The sequence below is a fragment of the Heloderma suspectum genome, chromosome 5, assembly GCF_057233095.1.
Source record: "Heloderma suspectum isolate Gila_16-S chromosome 5, 16-S_ref, whole genome shotgun sequence".
NCBI classification, from domain to species: Eukaryota; Metazoa; Chordata; class Lepidosauria; order Squamata; family Helodermatidae; genus Heloderma; species Heloderma suspectum.
The window spans coordinates 129,598,072-129,618,599 of record NC_139462.1 but is presented as its reverse complement, the minus strand read 5'-3'; the positions used below and the strand labels follow the sequence as shown (position 1 = coordinate 129,618,599).

The window sequence follows — 20,528 nt, the reverse complement described above, 5'->3', positions numbered from 1 at the left end:
CCGCCCCTCCTGCCTGCCTACGGCAGCGAGCGAGGGTCAATGCGGAGCAAAACCGAAGGCGAGCCGGGGAAGAGCTCCCGCCGCTCCCCGCAGCAGAGCCGAGGCTTTCGCGTGGCGGGTGAATTGATCGCGTTCACGCGTCGCTCAGCGCGGCCAGCGCACGTCAATGCCATCGGCATCCACCCCTGTTGCAGGCAGGGGGCGCGCACGGTCCGGACTCAGCCTGGGGGGCGGTGCCCAGGCCCGACGGGCGAAGCAGCCGAAGGCGCGGGAGGCGGGTCGCCTTGCGCCGCCTCCTGCCTCCGGGCGGGATCTGAGCCGGGAGGGCGCCGGGCGAACGGGAGCCGTGGCGCGCTGCTGGCGACCTCCCCGCGGTGGGTGGGCTTTGCCTGCCCCTTCATCTCCCTCAGCGGGTGACCCCAACGCGAGATAGGCGGAGATCCGCCCCCGGGGAACGGGGAGCAGGATGGACGCGCACCCGGCGGCGGCTCCCTGTCCCGCCCGCTCCAGAGCCCCAGCGGAGCAGCCGGGCACCGCGGGATCTTCCCCTTGCGGCTGGGACCCCTTACTCGGCGCCCCCATCGCCAGCTTCCCCGTGTCTTTCCTGGCTGAGGTTTGCCCTTGCGCCGCAGCAGCGCCCGGGGAAGGCCTGGCTTCCCGTGCGGCGTTTGCCGCCTTTCGGTTCTCGCAGAGCGTCTGGCCCTTTCCAGAGCGCGGGACGGAAAACAACGCTGAGGCGTATGGCACTTTCCGGGATGGGGGCGCCATGACGGGGAAAGTTGACGCTCGCGTGCCTCTTGCTGCCGCGTGGCTTTGAACAGCGCGGGGGCCTCACAGGACAGACGGAGTTGGCAAGCCTGTTATTCTGTGGTAACGGAGGCTGTGTAATAAAAGCCGCTGCCGTCTGAACGGTGTCTCCTTTCTCTTGACGGTTAGCCGGTAAAGAACCAGTGTCCCTCCACCCGTATGCTTCAGGCAGCTGCCTGATGGGACACGTACCGCGGGGAGGGGCGTGGTGGGTCCTCAGCCGCCGCACTCCACCAGGGCTGGGAATCCTTATGCTGCCCGTGGCTTTGCCACTGCAGCACTTGCAAGGGGAGGTGGCGGCCTCCTCCTAACTGCCCCCCCCCCGCCATTACTGCTGATGTGGTCATTAATCCAGCATTTGGGCTAGAGGAAGTGGAGGGGGACGAGAGGCTGAGGACAATGCTAGGGTTCTTTATTCAGGGTTTTATGGTTTTAAATTGTACACTCTTGATGGGTTTTTTTAGCAGATAAGGTGGTATATAAATGTTATAAATAAATAAATAAATGGATGGATGCTGGGGTGATTGCCAGGGTCTGCTGGCTATCATCCAGCGAACATGGAGTGTGTTTGCATGGGCTTAAGGGGGCTGGGCAAAATGTAAAGTATCCCAGGACATGAACAGATCAAAGATTTACCCGATCCATGCATGGGTTATTCTGATTGGTTATTGCATTGCAGCCTCAGAGGCATATGGCTCTTCCAAGTCCTTTCCATAAGGCAGGGATCAAACTAAAGACCTCACACATGCTTAAGCCTGTGCCTCTCACAGCTCTATGTAGCCCTCCTATGTAGCGGCTGAAGTTCTGAGATCACTGGGTGTGGAGCATGGGGCGGGGGGAGTGAAATGAATCTTCTTAGCTCTTGTGACTGTGATGTCAGAGTGGCAGCCATCTGCCTTCTTTTCTTTTCATTCAGAAGTATTATGGGGATCTCCTTTTGATAAGGGGATGTCATCTCATCATCTCCCCAGATTGAAACTAAACCTACAGGTCCCCTTGCATTGCTCTTTCCCACTGACATGGGATTTGATACTCTGAGGTCTCCCCCGCAGCACTTTATACAGGATGCCTGTTTGGGTGTTGCACATGAAGTGTGTGTCTACTGGATTGGGTAACAGCATGGGTTTGGTTGTTACAACTGATGTGGCTTTGTTGTTGGCATCATCAGAGGGAGAAGCAGCAGCAGTCAGGCACCTGTCTGTGGTGCCTCTCATTCCTGCTACCATACCAACTGCCACTGCTGAGGTCATCAGAGGCTGCATTTCCATTGTGTTTAGATCCAGCTCCATGACCTGCTGAACTTTACAGCTAGGAATCTAGTGCCTGCATTTGCTTTCCCCCACTGCTTCCCAATCCCTCTCCTCTTGTGTTATGTCTTTGAGATGGTTAGCCTGCGGCAGGGACTCTCTTATTTCTGATGTTTTTAAGCACTCTGGGAGCTTTGGCTAAAGACTGGGATAAAAATGCTCTGAATATAAGGTTGGATCCAGACTTAGCTACACATACAGTAGACCCATTGAAATCAGTGGGAGAATTAAGTCATGACAGATTTAAGTGCCATTCATTTCAGTGGTCTAATCTAAGTGCGATTAAGTATGAATCCAGCCCATTGTGGTTGGAGTTGCTGGGGATATTATGGGAGTGTCTGTCACCATTGCTATATTAGACTTTCCTGCAGCTTTTCTTATGTTATGCTGTGGACTCTATGGATGGCCGAGCATAGAACACTGACTGTTAGCCCTGGCGTAGATTAATAAAATAAATTTATTAATCGCCCATCTGGCTGGTCACCCAGCCACTCTGGGTAATGTACAACATACAATAAAAACAGTTTAAAACAATAAAATTCTACAATAAAAACATTTTCTAAAATACCCTAACCCACCCCAAATGCCTGCCTGAACAACAACGTTTTTAATGCATGACGGAAGCTCATTAAAGAGGGGGCATGACGGAGTTCTCTAGGGAGGGAGTTCCACAGAGTGGGGGCCACCACAGAAAAGGCCCTCTCCCTCGTCCCCACCAGTCTAGCTGTCCTGGCTGATGGGACAGAGAGAAGGCCATCCGAGGCTGATCTTGTTAAGCGGCCTGTCTGGTGCTGCTGGAGGCACTCCTTAAGATAGGCTGGGCCGGAACCATATAGGGTTTTAAAGGTCAAAACCAACACCTTGAATTTGGCCCGGAAAACAACTGCTAACCAGTGCAACTCCTTCAGCACTGGAGTGATGTGATCTCGCCGGCGGCTGCCTTTAATCAGGCGAGCCGCCGCGTTCTGTACCAGCTGCAGTTTCTGAACCATCTTCAAGGGTAACCCCACGTAGAGCGCATTACAGTAGTCTAAACGAGAGGAGACCAGGGCATGTACTACCGATGGGAGCAGATGGTCGGGAAGGAAGGGGTGCAGCCGCCGTATCAGATGGAGTTGATACAGCACTGTCCGGCTCACAGCTGACACCTGAGCCTCCATGGACAGCTGGGAGTCCAAAATGACCCCCAGGCTGCAGACCTGGTCTTTCAAGGGTAGCCGTACCCCATTCAACACCAGGTCAACATCCCCCAGCCTCCTCTTGTCTCCCACCAAAAGTACCTCGGTCTTGTTAGGGTTCAACTTCAGCCTATTCCTCCCCATCCAGCCACTCACCGTCTCCAGACATTTGGACAGGGATTCTACAGCCAACCTTGGTGAAGATTTAAACGAGAGGTAGAGCTGCGTGTCATCCACATATTGATGACACTGCACCCCAAACCTCCTGATGATAGCCCCCAGCGGCTTCACATAGATGTTAAATAGCATCGGGGAGAGGATGGAACCCTGTGGCACCCCACAAGTAAGTGGCCATGGGTCCGAAACCTCCTCTCCCAGTGCTACCCTCTGGTACCTGCCAGAGAGGAAGGACTGGAACCACCGCAATACGGAGTCCCCAATGCCCAACCCCTCCAGGCAGTCCAGGAGGATACCATATAGCCAATTAATTTAAAACAAGTGTTAACTGTATTTTAATTGTTAGTTACTTTGGTGTAAATAGTTTTATAATACTTGGCATAAGGGCTTATCTTCTGTTGTTCTCAGTTATATTTTTGAATTCTGTTGCTTAAATAATGTACATTGTTTAAGCTCTGTGTTGCTTAATTGTAAATCCCTTGAATGATGGAAACAGAAAAATGTCTTGGGTTTTTAGACAATTACATGATTACTAATGCCAATGTGGTGTAGTGGTTAGAGTGTTGGACTGGGACTCAGGAACTCCGGTTTCTAGTCCCACTCCACCATGAAGCTCACTGGGTGACTTTGGACTGGTCACTGACTCTCAGCCTAACTTACCTCAAAGGGTTGTTGTGTGGATAAAATGGAGAGGAGGACCACGTAAGCCACTTTGGGTTACTTGCAAGAGGAAAAAAACGGTGGGATATAAATGTAATAAATAAATAATTGTGCTAAAAGGATTAGTGGGCTGGCCAATGGGAAGCTTCTGTTCCACATCCCATCCTCGTAGATTGGCAGCTGGGAGTGGAAGGAAGAGCATTGCTTTGGAGGCTGTTCTTCGGAACAGGTTGTTGTGGGTAGGGATGTCAGAGAATTCCGCCACGGATCTCGATGAGGCCGAATGCCAGTGCATTCGGCCCCCCAAAATCCGTGGTGGAACGAAGGGCCCCCCCCCCCCACGAAAGGCGTGCGAAACGGAACACTCACTTGCTGCCATCCGTGCTGACTTGCGAATGGCAGCCGCGTCTGCGGCCACCATTCGCTTCCTCATTATAGCCGTGATAGGCTACGTAAATTATTATGTAGCCTATCACGGTTAACGCAGGGATGCCATTTGCGTCCCTGCGGAGGCCGTGATAGGCTACGTAAGTATTTACGTAGCCTATCACAGCTATAAGCTACATAGTATTTACGTAGCCTATCACGGCAAAAACAACAACAACAACAGTGGACACAAATGGCGGCTGCCATTTGCGTTCCCTTTTTTTTGCCGTTTTAGCCTATGTAAATATTTACATAGGCTATTACGGAGGGGGGGGGAAGGGAACGCAAATGGCGGCCACTACGCATTTGCGTTCCCTTTTTTTTTTCTGTAATAGCCTACGTAAATATTTACGTAGGCTAAAACGGCAAAAAAAAAAGGGAACACAAATGGCGGACGCCATAGCCACCGCCATTTGCATCCGCTGTTTTGTGTGGTTTTTTTTGCTGTGATAGGCTACGTAAATATTTATGTAGCCTATCACGGCAAAATACAGGGACACAAATGGCGGCAGCTATGGCAGCCGCCATTTGCGTCCCTGCAGGCTGCTAAGCGGCTGGATGTCCAGCTGCAGGCAGCCCCGGCCAGCGGCTCCGCGGAATCTCCGCGGAGCGGAGCCGGCTGGAGAGAATTTTGGGGGGAGGAACGGAGTGCCTCCCCCACACTGCGAATGTCACCCTTCGAAAAGGTAAGTGACTTTCGTACATCCCTAGTTGTGGGGCATAGTTTTAAAAGCATTATGTTCCCCCCAGCGGCTATTCTATGTAATTGTTTAGTTAGGGAAATGTTTTTTGTGACCAGTAGGTGGCAGGCATGGGGGCTTTTTCTTTTGGCCTGGCAAGTGGCAACGTCATTAATCCCTTGAAGAAGAAGGTGGAAGAGTATTAGGAGAGCCTTAGGCTCAGCTTCTCGGCTGACTTGACTTGAAATGGCCACGTGATGCTTTGTTTGGCACCCTGCACGCTGCAAGTCAATGGAATGCTTCTGCATACAACTGAGTGCTAGATTAGGGCCAAGAGGAGAGGGGGCGGTTTTGGAGAACAATATAATTCAGTTGAGCTTTGTTGCGGAAGAAAGTAAAAGCCAGATCCATGAAATCCAAAATGGGTCCTCATGATTTCATATGATTGTTAAAGGGGAAACACCTACAGAAGCAAGCAAGCTCCCAGACAGTGAGCGACCAGAGCGAGCAAACAGGGGGAGCAAACAGGAGTTGGCCAGGGGAGTTGCAGTGGTTGAAGAGACAAAGGAGACAGAGGCTAAGAGGGAGGGGGGCTGCAGGAAGCCCAGGGGGCTGCCCTTTATCCTTCTGAGTGGCTGTGAGCTCACCAGGTGCTTCTGAGAGCTCCAACTGAATTGGGGGTGTGTGGCCTGAGTACTCCCAGCAGCTGAGTGGGTGAGAAGCTTCAGTCTGTTTCCCGCCTCCCAGCTGAGCAGAGCAAAGCAAGCTGCTCCAGCTGGTCCAGGGACTACAGAAGCAAGCAAGCTCCCAGAGAGTGAGCAACCAGAGCGAGTGGACAGGGGGAACAAACAGGAGTTGGCCAGGGGAGTTTGGCAGGGGAGGTCAAGGGGGAGGCCCCTAACATTTTTTTTCATTTTTTTCATTTTATTTTATTTTTTAACTAACTTTTTTTTCATTTATTTGCCTTGTAACACACACTTCCACACCAGGGGGACTCTGCTTTTAACCTCTACTGAGTAGAGGAGCAGGCACAGGCTAGTCTAGAACAATCACAAAGCTAGACACAAAAAGGGAAAAGAGGCAATGGAAGGACAGGACCCTCCAGTGGTGGTGACCTGCAAGGTGTGTGCAATGTTTGTTTTCTTGCCTGAGAACAACATGGCCTACACCTGCAACAAGTGCGAGTTGATCACGCTGCTGGAGGAAAAAGTAAGTGGACTGGAGCGGCGACTGTCGACCCTCCGGGGAATAAGAGAACACGAAGCGTTCTTGGACAGAATGGGGGAACTACAGCAGCAAAGGAAGACCAGAAGCTTGAAGAGCAACAGCAAGATGAGGCAGTGGGAAATGCTGAGGTGAGGAAAAATGGTGTAGAGGATACTCCTTGGAAAAGGGTGACAGGAGAAAAAGAACTAGATGCCACTCTGTACCAGTGGAAGCAGTGGAGCTGTGGAACCGATTCCAGGTACTTGTGGATGAGACTGGAGGACAGCCTGCAGAGGAAGAATCACAGGGGAACCTACATGAAAGTGAGCAAGAGGCTGAAGGTCAGTCAAACAGAGGCGATGAAACCCAGGCTTACAACAAGAAGAAGAGAAGAGTGGTAATAGTGGGAGACTCCTTGCTGCATGGGATCGAGACCCAAGTATGTCGTGAAGACCCGTGGACTCGCCAGGTATGTTGTCTCCCAGGAGGACGGATTAGAGGCGTGACTGAAAGGTTGCCTGCACTCATAAAGCCCACTGACAGGTATCCCTTTCTTCTCATCCATGTGGGAACAAAAGATACCGCCAAGCGGAGCTACGAAGAAATCACGTCAGACTTGGAAGCTTTGGGAAGGAAACTCAAGACTTTGGGGCCCAGATATTTTTCTCATCCATCCTTCCAGTAGTTAGAAAAGGGATAGAAAGGGAACGAAAAATACTTTGGGCGAATGACTGGCTATGAAGGTAGTGCCGATGAGACAGATTTGGATTCTGGGACCACGGGCTATACTTCCTGGAAGATGGGCTGTTGGCAAGGGACAGGTTGCACCACAGAAAGGATGGGAAGAATGTGTTTGGCCACAGCATGAGGAACTTCATCAGGAGGGCTTTAAACTGAATCCTACGGGGAAGGGAGATGTAATGTTGGGATAACAGTGGACGTAGGCGCATGCACTGCAACGGAGAGAACAGCTCTGATAGCGCTCAGTAATAGTCTTCAGACACATGTAGGAAGAAAGCCAGACTATGAAGCACATGGTCTTCGATGTCTATATACTAATGCCCAGAGTATGGGAAACAAACAGAATGAAGTTTAACTCTTAATACAGGAGGGAAATTATGACCTGATAGGTATAACTGAGCCTTGGTGGGATGACTCTCATGACTGGAATACAGCAATTGAAGGATATAACTTGTTCAAAAAGAACAGGAGGAACAGAAAGGGAGGTGGGGTTGCTTAGGGATGACGTGAAAACAAAAAAGGACACATATAGGAAGTGGAAGGAAGGCCAAGTAACAAAAGAAGAGTACAGGCAGGTAGCACAGAATTGCAGGGATGGTGTCAGGAAGGCTAAAGCTGAGAACGAGCTGAGGTTAGCGAGGGATGCTAAAAACAACAAAAAGGCTTTCTTCAGCTACGTGCATAGTAAAAGGAGGAAAGAAATGGTAGTTCAGCTATTAAAAAAGGATGGCACAACGATAACGGATGACGAAGAAAAGGCAGAGGTGCTCAATTCCTACTTTGGCTCAGTCTTCTCCCAAAAGAGGGTCTATGACCCCCCTGGCAAAGGCGAAGTACAGGCTGAAGGGGCAGGATTGCAGCTTGAGATGGATAGGCATATGGTCAAGGAACACCTAATTACTTGAATGAGTTCAAATCTCCAGGGCCAGATGAACTGCATCCTAGAGTAATAAAGGAACTGGCAGAAGAACTCTCAGAACCACTGTCTATTCTCTTTGAGAAATCATGGAGGACGGGGGAAGTGCCAGATGACTGGAGGAGGGCTAATGTGGTCCCTATCTTCAGAAAGGGTAAAAAGGAGGAACCTGGGAACTACAGACCAGTCAGTCTGACATCAATCCCTGGGAACATTCTGGAGCAGATGATAAAGCAATCCATCTGGAAGCACCTTGAAAACAATGCAGTGATTACTCGAAGCCAACATGGATTTGTCAAAAACAAGTCCTGGCAGATGAATCTGATCTCATTTTTTGATCAAGTAACCTCCCTTGTGGACCGTGGGAATGCTGTAGACATCATATACCTTGACTTCAGCAAAGCTTTTGACAAAGTGCCCCATGATATCCTGATGAGCAAACTAGCTCAAAGTGGGCTAGATGAAACAACGATCCGGTGGATCCACAATTGGCTGCAGAATTGGACTCAAAGAGTGCTTATCAATGGGACCTTCTCAAACTGGGGAGAGGTAACAAGTGGGGCACCGCAGGGCTCAGTCCTGGGCCCAGTGCTCTTCAACATTTTTATTAATGACTTGGAGGAGGAGGTGCAGGGAATGCTGATCACATTTGCAGATGACACAGAATTGGGCAGGATAGCGAATACTTTGGAAGACAGAAACAAAATTCAAAGTGATCTGGATAGACTGGAGCACTGGGCAGAAAACAACAGAATGACATTTAATAGGGATAAATGTCAAGTTCTGCACCTAGGAAAAAGAAACCAAATGCACAGTTACAAGTTGGGGGATACGTGGCTCAACAACACTCCAAGCGAGAAGGATCTTGGAATTGTTGTCGATCACAAGCTGAATATGAGCCAACAATGTGATGTGGCTGTAAAAAAGGCCAATGCTCTTTTGGGCTGCACTAATAGAAGCATAGCTTCCAAATCCCAGGAAGTCCTAGTTCCCCTCTACTCAGCACTGGTTAGGCCTCATCTGGAGTACTGTGTCCAGTTCTGGGCACCACACTTTAAGAAGGATGCAGACAAACTGGAGAGGGTTCAGAGGAGGGCAACAAAGATGATCAGGGGACTGGAAACAAAGCCCTATGAAGAGAGACTGAAAGAACTGGGCATGTTTAGCCTTGAGAAGAGAAGACTGAAGGGAGATATGACCGCGCTCTTCAAGTACTTGAAAAGTTGTCACTGAGAAGAAGGCCAGGATCTCTTCTCCATCATCCCAGAGTGCAGGACACGGAATAATGGGCTCAAGTGACAGGAAGCCAGATTCCGGCTGAACATCAGGAGAAACTTCCTGACTGTTAGAGCAGTACAACAATGGAACCAATTACCTAGGGAGGTGGTGGGCTCTCCCACACTGGAGGCCTTCAAGACGAGGCTGGACAGCCATCTGTCAGGGATGCTCTGACTTGGATTCCTGCATTGAGCAGGGGGTTGGACTCGATGGCCTTGTAGGCCCCTTCCAGCCCTACTGTTCTGTGATTCTTTTCTATGACCTCCTTAACCACAATCAAATCACAGAGCATATCTGCCTCTGTGGACTGAACCAGAAAAATCACAGATCCACCACTTGTGGGCACCACCACTGGGTTAAAATGTGGCTCTGGGGCACAGATCCTCATGATTTTCACATGGAAAATCCCCCAAACCACCACCACATCACAGGGCCCATCTGACTCCATGGACTGAGCCATAAAAATCACAGATCTGCCACTTCTTGGTGTGGCAGTGGTGCAAAAACATGGATCCTCAAGGGTCCTCATGATTTTTACATGGAAAATCCTCCTACCCGCAATCACATCACAGTGCACATCTGTCTCCATGGACTGAACCATAAAATCACAATCCAGCACTCATTGTTTCTGCCACTGTTCATTACTAAATCTCTTATGATTTTACAGGTGATCATACTGCAAAAATCATGGGACCTTATAGGGAGGAGCTGAGATAAACACCCAAATGCTTAGAAGGAAGTTAAGGATTTACTGAAAGACTCTTAAGCGGAACACACATTCCCAAATAGAATGAACACCTTGTTGGCTATACAGCCTCAAATTCCCAAAGTATGTAGTATGGTGTGAAGGATTGCTGAGACTAATCCCAGCAACCTTGCAAGGTAGGACAGGCAAAATCTGGCGTCTGTGTGTGTGACGCCTTTTAGCTCCCTCCCACTCCTCCCTCTCTTCCTTCGCTGCTGTGCAGTTACAGGGACACGAAGAAGCGGGCTCATTTCTTCGATCACACCTTCACTGTGATCATTTCTGGAAACTGTGATCATTTCTGGAAACACTGCGAGATTCTGGACCTGCTGGACATATGGGGGGAGCAGAAGGTGAAGGACCAACTTTGGTCCTCAACAACCCACACCCATAGAGAGTCCAACTTTGAATCTTTTGTTGATAACTCCAGGCTACATGGTCAAGGCCCATCAAGTTCAAGGGAAGGGCATACCCACACATACAAGGAGATCCAGGCCACCGCTTTCGCATTGGCAACTCCACGCTGCATGAGTTCTGGCAGAGAGAAGTCCAAAAGTCATAGATCAAACCCAGCCTGCTGTACACTGAGCGGACTACAAACACAGACACACTATGGCAACACGGGTTCAAGTCTATGAAAAGCCTCACGGTACTTTTCATGGCAAATCCTTAATAATCCAAAGTTCTAGTCCATGTGCAGAGCGCTCAGACGATGATGGATCCAAACAGAGAAGGCTTCGGGCAATGAAGGCTCTTCACCTTTGCATCTGCTTAAAAGGGAAGGTGTGACTGTAAGACACCCCCTCCGGATCCCTCGACAGACAAGGGCCATTAGCCTTTCAGCAAGGCCTCTGTCTAAACAGGGCATCACTGCTCAGCCCTCCAGCAGCGATGCTTCAACCTGGGCGACCCTTCTGCAAACCCCACCCCACCTCTGTCAAGTTCTCACGGACAGCTTCCAGCCTCCCTGCCTGCCAAGGCCAGACCAGCAGGCGGACAGGGAGTTTGGTGACTCCCCCTGGCTCTGCTCTGAGAACACCGAGAAAGATAAGCTCACACAGACTCTGACCTTTCAGAGGCTGAATAGGCCCAAGCCCTTCCAGGCTACTTCTAATCAAATCCTGACTATAACCTACAAGGCCCACTGCAGCACTGAAGCTGGGCCCTGACACAAAGATCCAGCAACCACCATCCCTTTCTCAAATCCTCCAGCTAACCCCCCCACCCCAAGCCTAAACCTTGTCTCAAACATTTAGCAAATTACAAACCCCCTCAAAAGAGAAAAAAAATTATTGCAATCTAGTAGGATTTCAGGAACACATTTTGGGAAATTTTCTGTGGAAAAACAGAATAGCTTATTTAAAAACAAAGTGCTAGACGCTTGAAACTTTACAATATACCCCAAAGAATACTTGGTGCTATTTGGTCTGTTGGCTTGGTGCTAAAAGCATGGCCATGACCAGGTTTTTCTATAAGAATTTTTAAAAAATCAGGAGAGAAAGAGAAGTATATTTAACTCTTAGGAGAAAATGTGACCACCTGGCGGTGGCGGGGGAGTACTTGGCTTTGCATTTTTCTTTTATACTTTCAAATCCTATTGTGTGAACTCTGGAGCCGTGATTAGATTCTTTCTAGATTAGATTAGATTAGATTAGATTAGACAGGCAGGGATTCTTCACCCCCAAGGAACTTTTGAATTATCCACTCCCAGGGAAATTATGCAACAGCTTCTTACCTTCCTCTTCCCCTGCCATCCCCAAGCACATAGTTTTCAGGGGCCCAAAACTAGCTTTACACTAGGGATGTTGGAGAAATCCTCCATGGATTTCTCTATTGAATCTGGCCCCCTGAAGTCCGTGGAGGATCAGATTTCCTATCTCCGCCTCCCCTGCAAAATCCTCACTGGTGGAGCCTGCCTGCCACAGGCTCCGAAGCCCCAGCGATACGGCCGCTGTTGCCGTATCGCTGGCTGGACTGACAAACTGCGGATGCAAATGGCGTCCGGTGTCGCGGCTCTTTGACGTGATAGGCTATGTAAATCTTTATGTAGCCTATCACGCGAAGGAACAGGGACGCAAATGGTGTATTTTTGACGTGATAGGCTATGTAAATCTTTACGTAGGCAATCGCGCGAAGGAACAGGGACGCAAATGGCGTATTTTTGACGTGATAGGCTACGTAAATCTTTACATAGGCAATCGCGCGAAGGAACAGGGACGCAAATACGCCATTTGAGTCCCTGTTCCTTCGCGCGATTGCCTACGTAAAGATTTACGTAGCCTATCACGTCAAAAATACGCCATTTGCGTCCCTGTTCCTTCGCGTGATAGGCTATGTAAAGATTTACATAGCGTATCACGTCAAAGAGCGGGGTCGCAAATGGCATCCGCGACGCCGGACGCCATTTGCATCCACAGTTCGTCAGTCCAGCCAGCAATATGGCAATGGTGGCCGTATCGCTGAGGCTTTGGAGCCAGCCAGCAGCTCCGCAGAAGTGCCGTGGAGCGGAGCCGGCCAGCAAGGATTCCAGGGGGAGGGACAGATTGCCGACCCCCCCACGGACACCCCCCACCTGAATGGCAAGTAAGTAATTCATACATCCCTACTTTACGCATACTCTCAGTTCTATGTTCTTTTCTGTTTTAAAAAATTAAAAAGTGTGTGTCTACCTTACAGGTTTGCTGTAAAGGACTCCTGTTGCTTCAGACCTGAAATGTCAACCTTTGCAATTTTTGTTTTATGATTTTTTACAAAATGCGTACTTTTTCCCCATGGAAAATAAAATCTGCTACACTTTAAATAATATAACCCTGATGATCTGAGGGGTTATATCTAAAGTTAAGAACAGAAGGCGCCCTGGTCTAAGTACCAATAGAGTCTGTGGATATACTTTACAAGGCTGCTGTTAACAGCTACAACTAACAGTACAATTTCCTCCTACATATAAATGTGCCAGATGGGCTGCAAGAGTCTAATTTTTTAATTAAAATCTCACTTTTGTTTCCTGTGTGCACAGCAACCTATTGCAAAATCTTCTGTCTCAGGAATTAGGGGATCTAACAATCTCCAAAATCAGATACTTGGATTGATACATTTTACCCAGCTGCTAACCGCTAGTTTATAAGGAAAAACAAGCAAAGCGCATTTAAAATGAGAACATACAAACATGTGCTGTAAAAGAAAAAAAGAAAAGAAAGGGGTGCAGCTAAGCAAGGCTATCATAAAACTCTCTAACAACAAAGGGGAACGTAGTGGTTGGATCCTGATATTCTGTGGAATCCCTCGCTTGATCTATGTCTGTCTTCTATATCTCAAAATGGGGATTATATGAAGTTACCTTACAGGGGTGAGCATAATTTTTGGAAAACCCTAGCAAGATTTCAGTGTGGCTAGGGTAAAGGGCCAGCGTACAGGTAAGCTTGTAATATGTTTTAAACATAAAAACAAGTGATCTGCAAAACAACAATAAGCTGCTGCTAGGCAGCTTAATATAAAATGCTTTTTTGACAGTGGGAAACCTCTTTTTCTGCCTCCATAAGGCTTGACCCCTAGTAGCTCTGTGAAAAACTGCAATTATAACTTTTTAGGAATTGTGTCAGCACATCCATCGAAATGTAAAATTCCTCTCAGGGCACAATCCTATGAGGATAGCCGGCTGCCTCCGAACTCAGAGGCGACCGACTATCCAGTGCAGGGCGGGTGGAGCATGGGGGGATCTTCTCCGCGCTCCGGCTGCCCTGCATTTGCAGCTAGATGGCCGATTTGGCTGTCTAGCCAGGGCGCTTCAGAACAGGGGCGGGGGAAGCTGGACAGATCACAGGAAGTGTCATAACAGTGCTTCCTCTGTCCCTTCCTTGCCCGCAAGAACACCCCTTTTCAGCTGCTCCATGGTGCTTTTGCAAGCGCAGAGCCAGGGAAGAGCTGTGCCGCTACGAAGTGGCGGGGGAGGGAGGAGGGAGTCAGCTTTCTGGGAACCGACTTTGGAGTGCTGGCTCTGAGCTCGGTTCCCAGAAAACAAAAAATCCTATGGCCGTCTAGCTGCTGTCTAGTGGCCATAGGATTGCACCCTTAAAGTATTATTAAAGTGCTTATTGGGGATGCTCTACCTTGTTTTAACAGGCTGCTTACAGCCTGCACTGTGATGGCCTCTTCAAATTTTCCAGGAACTCTATAAAAATGGCTTACAGGTATGTTCTCTGCCACAGAAGCATCTTTTCTTCTTACATTTACAGGAGCTGTAGCAGGCTTCCCCTTTTTAAAAGTATATATGCATTACTTGGCTGTGATCTATTACAGCCTGTCTGGGATTCAATATTCAACGGTGCTGAGTGTCCCCATGTTCTTTATGCTGAATACGTGTCTGGACAAGCTAAATGGCTGCTTTGATCAAATCTGGCTGTACCTCTTCTGATTGGCTGATGGGACAGGGTGTTTCTGAGCCTAAAACTCTTCCTATTGGCTATTGGGGTGGGGATGTGACCGTATGTGGCCTAGGGTCCCTGCAGGAGCCAATTCAGATACGTTTTTGTTGTCATAATTGTATGTTATGGCTCTAAAACCTCTTTCTATTGGTCCATTGTGATGGAGTGGGTTCATAGAAGGGTCACATGACCCCATTGGGCCAATCTGGGGAGGGGGAGGAAATGACCCTGTGGGGTCATTTCCGTTCGTGTGCATGTCAGGGCTCTGAAACCTCTTCCTATTGATCCACAGTGGCATGACAAGTTCGTAGAGGTGTCACATGACCCCAGTCCGATCCCTATATCCCTTTTATTCACAGTTATGGGGCAAATCAGCATTTAAACACGCTGAACTGCTGCCATCATGTCTAGTTTGCCTGTGAGACATAGGCACTTTAAACATGCTCAGAGGCACTAACCTTTGTCATTTCTGCACGTGTCTCGGGGTGAAGTCTTGGCATTCATAGGGAATGAATGCCAAGCAGCAGGGAAAGACCAAGTGTGTGGGATTCATTATTGGTAGGATGGGGCGGAGGAGTTGCAGTTAAGGCCTTGTGGGAGGGGCTGCATGGGGCCCAGAGGCTGTGGGTGATACATTGCAATACAAAGCTTCTCCAGGCATTCCAAGGGATCATAGAATCATAGAATAGTAGGGTTGGAAGGGGCCTACAAGGCCATCGAGTCCAAAGGATCTTCAGCTCTTTGATGTCCAACAGGCTGTGTTGCTCTCCCCAGCATGGGTTTCTCTCCCCCCTTTCCACATGGGAGTGCTCTAGGGGAAAAGGTACTTTACTGTCTCCAGAACACTGTACAGGAAGCTGCTGTCCAGGAGAAAATCTTAGTAAGCATAGGGCCAATTGGGATTTGAATCGGAGCCTCTCGCATATAACCCCACGTACTCTCTCCATTATCTGTGTACTTCCTTCACAATCAGCACTTTATACCCCCCTGTTCTTCTCAATTTCAGGTTGTTCCCTAGAGCATTACCACAGATGGTTGAAGGGACGGAAAACCTAACAGCTACGCCAGCCTTCCCCAACCTGTGCCCCAACCTATGCCTGAACTGATGTTTTCAGGAAGAGAGACTGAGGAAAATAGTGATGACAAAAGTTGAAGTTCTCAACCTTATTGATAAATTGAAAGCAAATAAATCACCGAGCCCTGATGGTATCCATCCTAGAGTTCTCAAAGAACTCAAATATGAAATTGCGGATCTTCTAACCAAAATATGCAACATGGCCCTAAGATCAGGCTCTGTACCAGAGGACTGGAAGATGGCCAATGTACCACTAATTTTCAAAAAGGGATCCAGGGGGATCCAGGAAATTACAGGCCAGTTAGCTTAACTTCTGTTCTGGGTAAACTGGTTGAAGGCATTATTAAATATAAAATTAATAAGCATATAGAAGGACAAGCTCTGCTTAGAAAGAATCAGTACGGCTTCCGCAAAGGTAAGTCCTGTCTCACTAACCTTTGGGAAGGGGTGGTCCTTGCTGTTCTTAAGGAGTCAGTAGTGTGACCACTCCTGAAGAAGCCCACTCTGGACCCAATGGTATTAGACAAATACCGCCCGGTTGCAAATACCCCTTTTTTAGGGAAGGTTCTGGGGAGGGTAGTGGCGGAAAAACTGCAGGCACTCTTGGAGGATACTGATTATCTAGACCAGGGGTCCCCAACCCCCGGGCCGTGGATCAGTACCGGTCCATGGCCTGTTAGGAACTGGGCAACAGTAGGGGTGTGGGAACCCCCCTTACCTTGGGTCCGCGGGAGGGAGGCGATCCGTCCCTCCCCCCCCGGAATCCCGGCCAGCTCCGCTCCATGGCAAGTCTGCGGAGCTGCTGGCTCCGGCTGCTGGCGGACTTCCAGCCGCTGGGACACAAATGGCATCCATGTAGCAGACGCCATTTGCATCCCTATTCTTCAAGTAATAGTCTATGTAAATCTTTACGTAGCCTATTACTTGAAGAACAGGGACGCAAATGGCATCGGCTATGCGGACACCATTTGTGTCCCAGCAGCCGGTCCGCCAACCCCCCCCCCCCCCCGGTCCATGGAAAAATGCCAAAAAGGTTGGGGACCGCTGATCTAGACCATTTTCAATCTGGGTTTTGCCCTGGCTACAGGACTGAATCAGCCTTGGTCACTCTCATGGATTACCTTTATCGAGAGAGGGACGGGGGGCGTGCAACCCTGTTAACTCTGCTCAATCTCCATTGGCTTTTGATACCATTGACCATGGCAGCCTCCTGCATCAACTCTGTGGGATGGGTATCGGAGGTACTGTGTTACAGTGGTTCCAGTCCTACCTGCAGGGCCAATTTTAGAGAGTAACATTGGGTGACCATTCCTCAGCCTCTTTGCAATTGAGCTATGGGGTTCTGTAGAGTACCATCTTGTCCCCAATGTTGTTCAATCTATATGAAGCCGTTGGGAGCAGTCATTAGGGGATTTGGAGCCAAGTGCCATCATCAGCATATTGATGATGCTCAGTTTTGTCTCCCTATGACATCTGAATCAGGGAGTCTGTGCAAGTCCTGGATCTGTGACTAGATTCAGTGATGGGCTGGATGAGAGCCAGTAAACTAAAGCTGAAACCTGGCATGATGGAAGCCCTGTGAGTGAGTGGTTCCCAAGACCGGGGAGATAGGCTCATTGCTTGTTCTGGATGGGGTTGCAGTCTCTCTGAAAGATCAGGTCTGTAGTTTGGGGGTACTCCTAGATCCATCATTGTTGCTGGAGGCCCAAGTGGCCATGGCAGCTCGGAGTGCCTTTTACCAGCTTCAGCTGGTCCACCAACTACAGCCTGTCCTGGACAGCGATAGCTTGTCCACAGTGGTACAGGCACTAATAACCTCAAGACTGGATTACTGCAGTGCGCTCAATGTGGGGCTGCCCTTAAGGCTGCTCCAGAAGCTGAAGCTAGCTCAGAACACAGCAGGTTTGCTGTTGTCAGGAGCTTCCCCTTTCCAGCATGTAACTCCTTTGCTGAGAGAACTGCACTGGCTGCCTATTCACTACCAGGCCAGGTTTAAGGTTTTAGTACTAGTGTACAAAGCCCTAAACAACTTGGGACCAGGATACCTAAGAGAGTGCCTTCTCCCTTACCAACTTGCCCAGTCACTGAAGTAATCAGAGGGCTTGTTCCTGGTGGTTCCACATGGACCTATGGCCTGATTGGAGTCCACCAAGAGAAGAGCCTTCAGTGTGGTGACCCCTTTCTTTGGAATTCCCTGCCCCTGGAGGTGAGGCAGGCACCAACACTGCATTGTTTCTGGCGCTTCCTGAAAACAGCAGTGTTCCAGGTGGCATTCCTGAATTGACCAGTTACGGTTTTTTTATTGGCATTGTGTTTTTTAAACAAATATAATTTTGATGTGGTGTTTTAATCTTTGTATTCTTTCTTTTACTGTTTTATTGTTGGTGTTCACCACTTCAAAATCTGTTCTACATATGGAGCGGTATATGAATATTGTAAATAAATAAATAAACAAACAAACAAACTTTTAGAATTCTTTGAGAGTGTCAATAAACATGCAGACATGGGTGATCCGGTAGACATTGTTTACTTGGACTTCCAAAAAGCTTTTGACAAAGTCCCTCACCAAAGACGACTGAGCAAACTTAGCAGTCATGGAATAAGAGGAGAGGTCCTGTTATGGATCAGTAACTGGTGAAAGAACAGAAAGCAGAGAGTAGGAATAAATGGTAAATTCTCCCAATGGAGGGAAGTAAACAGTGGGGTCCCACAGGGATCTGTATTGGGACCAGTGCTTTTCAACCCGTTCATAAATGATCTGGAATTCGGAGTGAGCAGTGAAGTGGCCAAATTTGCAGATGACACCAAATTATTTAGAGTGGTGAAAACAAAAAGGGATTGTGAAGAGCTCCAAAAGGGTCTCTCCAAACTGGGAGAACGGGCATCTAAATGGCAAATGCGGTTCAATGCAAGCAAGTGTAAAGTGATGCACGTTGGGGCAAAAAATCCCAACTTCAAGTATAACCTGATGGGATCTGAGCTAGCGGAGGCCGACCAAGAAAGAGATCTTGGGGTTGTGGTGGACAGCTCGATTAAAATGTCAACCCAGTGTACAGCCGCTGTGAAAAAGGCCAACTCCATGTTAGGCATAAGTAGAAAAGGAATTGAGAATAAAACTGCCAACATCATACTGCCCCTATACAAATCTATGGTGTGACCACAATTGGAATTCTGTGTACAGTTCTGGTCACCACACCTAAAAAAAGTATATCATAGAGCTGGAAAAAGTGCAGAAAAGGGCAACTAAAATGATCAAGGGGCTGGAGCATCTCCCTATGAGAGAAGGTTACAACAGCTTGGATTGTTTAGCTTGGAAAAAAGGAGGGTAAGGGGAGACATGATAGAGGTGTACAAAATTATGCATAGTGTGGAGAATGTGGATAGGGAGACATTTTTCTCCCTCTCTCAAAATACTAGAACCCAATGGGGTCAACTTATGAAGCTAATTGGTGGGAGATTCAGGACAGATAAAAGGAAGGACTTTGTCACACAGCACATAATTAAACTACAGAATTTGCTACCACAGGATGTAATGATTGCCACCGTCAAGAATGATGGCCTGTTTCCCACCATGAGACCAGGCCTGGGCAACATGTCCCAGGCATCCACCTGGAGTAGTGTGTTATCTGCCAGCTTTTTGTTCCTGTTGCTCAAGGCCATGCTTAGTCCCTGTTCATTGGGAAACAGATAACAACTGGGTCTGGTGGGAAGATCCTACCTCTTCTGGACGAAGGTGGTCCGTTCTGAGGGGGCTGAACTGGTGATTGGCTAAAGGAAATCTGCCCTGGGTTGCTGGGCCTGGGCCTTAAAAGGAGGTCGAGGGAGAGATGTGGCATCTCCCTTCGTCATGGTGGTTTTGGACCTGCTGTTGGCTGGATGCTATCCTGGGGGGCCCATACCTAGGCATGTGAAAAGATAGGCTAGCTAGTTTGGTTATTTTGCTTGGGGGTGCGGTATAAAGCCTCTCTGTGTGTGCTTTGGTTTTCCTTGCAAATTTTCAGCTTGTAATCCTCTGTACAACCTACCATCTCTAATTCTCCCCATCCCTCTATCCCTTTCCCTCTAATAAACGGTTATCCAACTCCAAGTTGGTATGATCCTTTCTGCTCACCTTCAGTGCTAAATTCAGTCCCTCTTGGCAGAAGAGGAAGGTTACTGCATGTATTTTGGGGCTTGAGGCTAGGTTTGGCCAGTCCTACCTTGCAGGGATGTCAGGGTTAGTCCAGCGCTCCTTCACATGGTGGGAGCAGTGGGATAAGACAATGAGGTTGTTCAGGTTGGCCTTTGGTGTGTGTGTGTGGGGGGGGGGCTTGGAGAAAATGAGGTGTGAGAACCTTTGAGCCACATCCCGAAGGTTTGTAGTTTTGCTACTTAGGGACCATGCAGGCTCCCGCTACTGCAGGTCTGGGGCAGAACGACAAAGTTTTGTCCCAGCTGCCAAGACCAGATGCTGAGGAATCGGCAGTTACTGAGTGGACTGTGGGTGTTCCTGCCTCCGGGCAGGGGGAGAGTGAACTGCCGGCTCCTGTGGTTGTCACGGCATTAGAAGATTGATCCATGGACTTGGAGGCTGATCGGCCAGCGAGTGGGAGGTGAGCGAATGTGGCGCCAGCCTCTGACAGCGGTAGCAATCAAGAAAGTGTGGGGAGCTGGAGGCGTGCTTCACGGGAAGCTCATGAGAGAGAGATGAGACTGATGGAACTCCAACCCAAGGTATTGCAAATGCAACTATGTCTTTCGGGAGAGAGGAATGTGTTGGCTCGCCTTGACCAGAAGCTTTTCCCTACTTACCAGACTGGGTAAGATATCTTGAGTTTTTTTGAGAGACTGCTCAAAATTAGCCAAGAAGCAGCAGAATGAATCTCAGCCCAAGGTGGGGGTAATCGGCCGTCCTGTTGAGCCACCTCCCAG

General features: G+C 48.9%; 1 protein-coding gene across 3 annotated transcripts in view; it reads left to right on the top strand.

Moving 5' to 3' along the window:
* Positions 1–79: 79 nt before the first annotated feature.
* Positions 80–20,528, top strand: part of LOC146344461 (uncharacterized) — a 35,272-nt gene continuing 14,823 nt past the window's right edge. The window contains exon 1 of one of the 3 annotated variants that reach the window (XM_084857436.1): positions 80–374. In XM_084857436.1, coding sequence (XP_084713562.1) covers positions 167–374 — 208 coding nt within the window. In that variant the 5' untranslated portion in view covers positions 80–166. Of the gene's footprint in view, positions 375–20,114; positions 20,210–20,260; positions 20,417–20,528 lie in introns of those variants that run through there. The other 2 variants (XR_014792224.1, XR_014792223.1) reach the window with 2 other exon arrangements.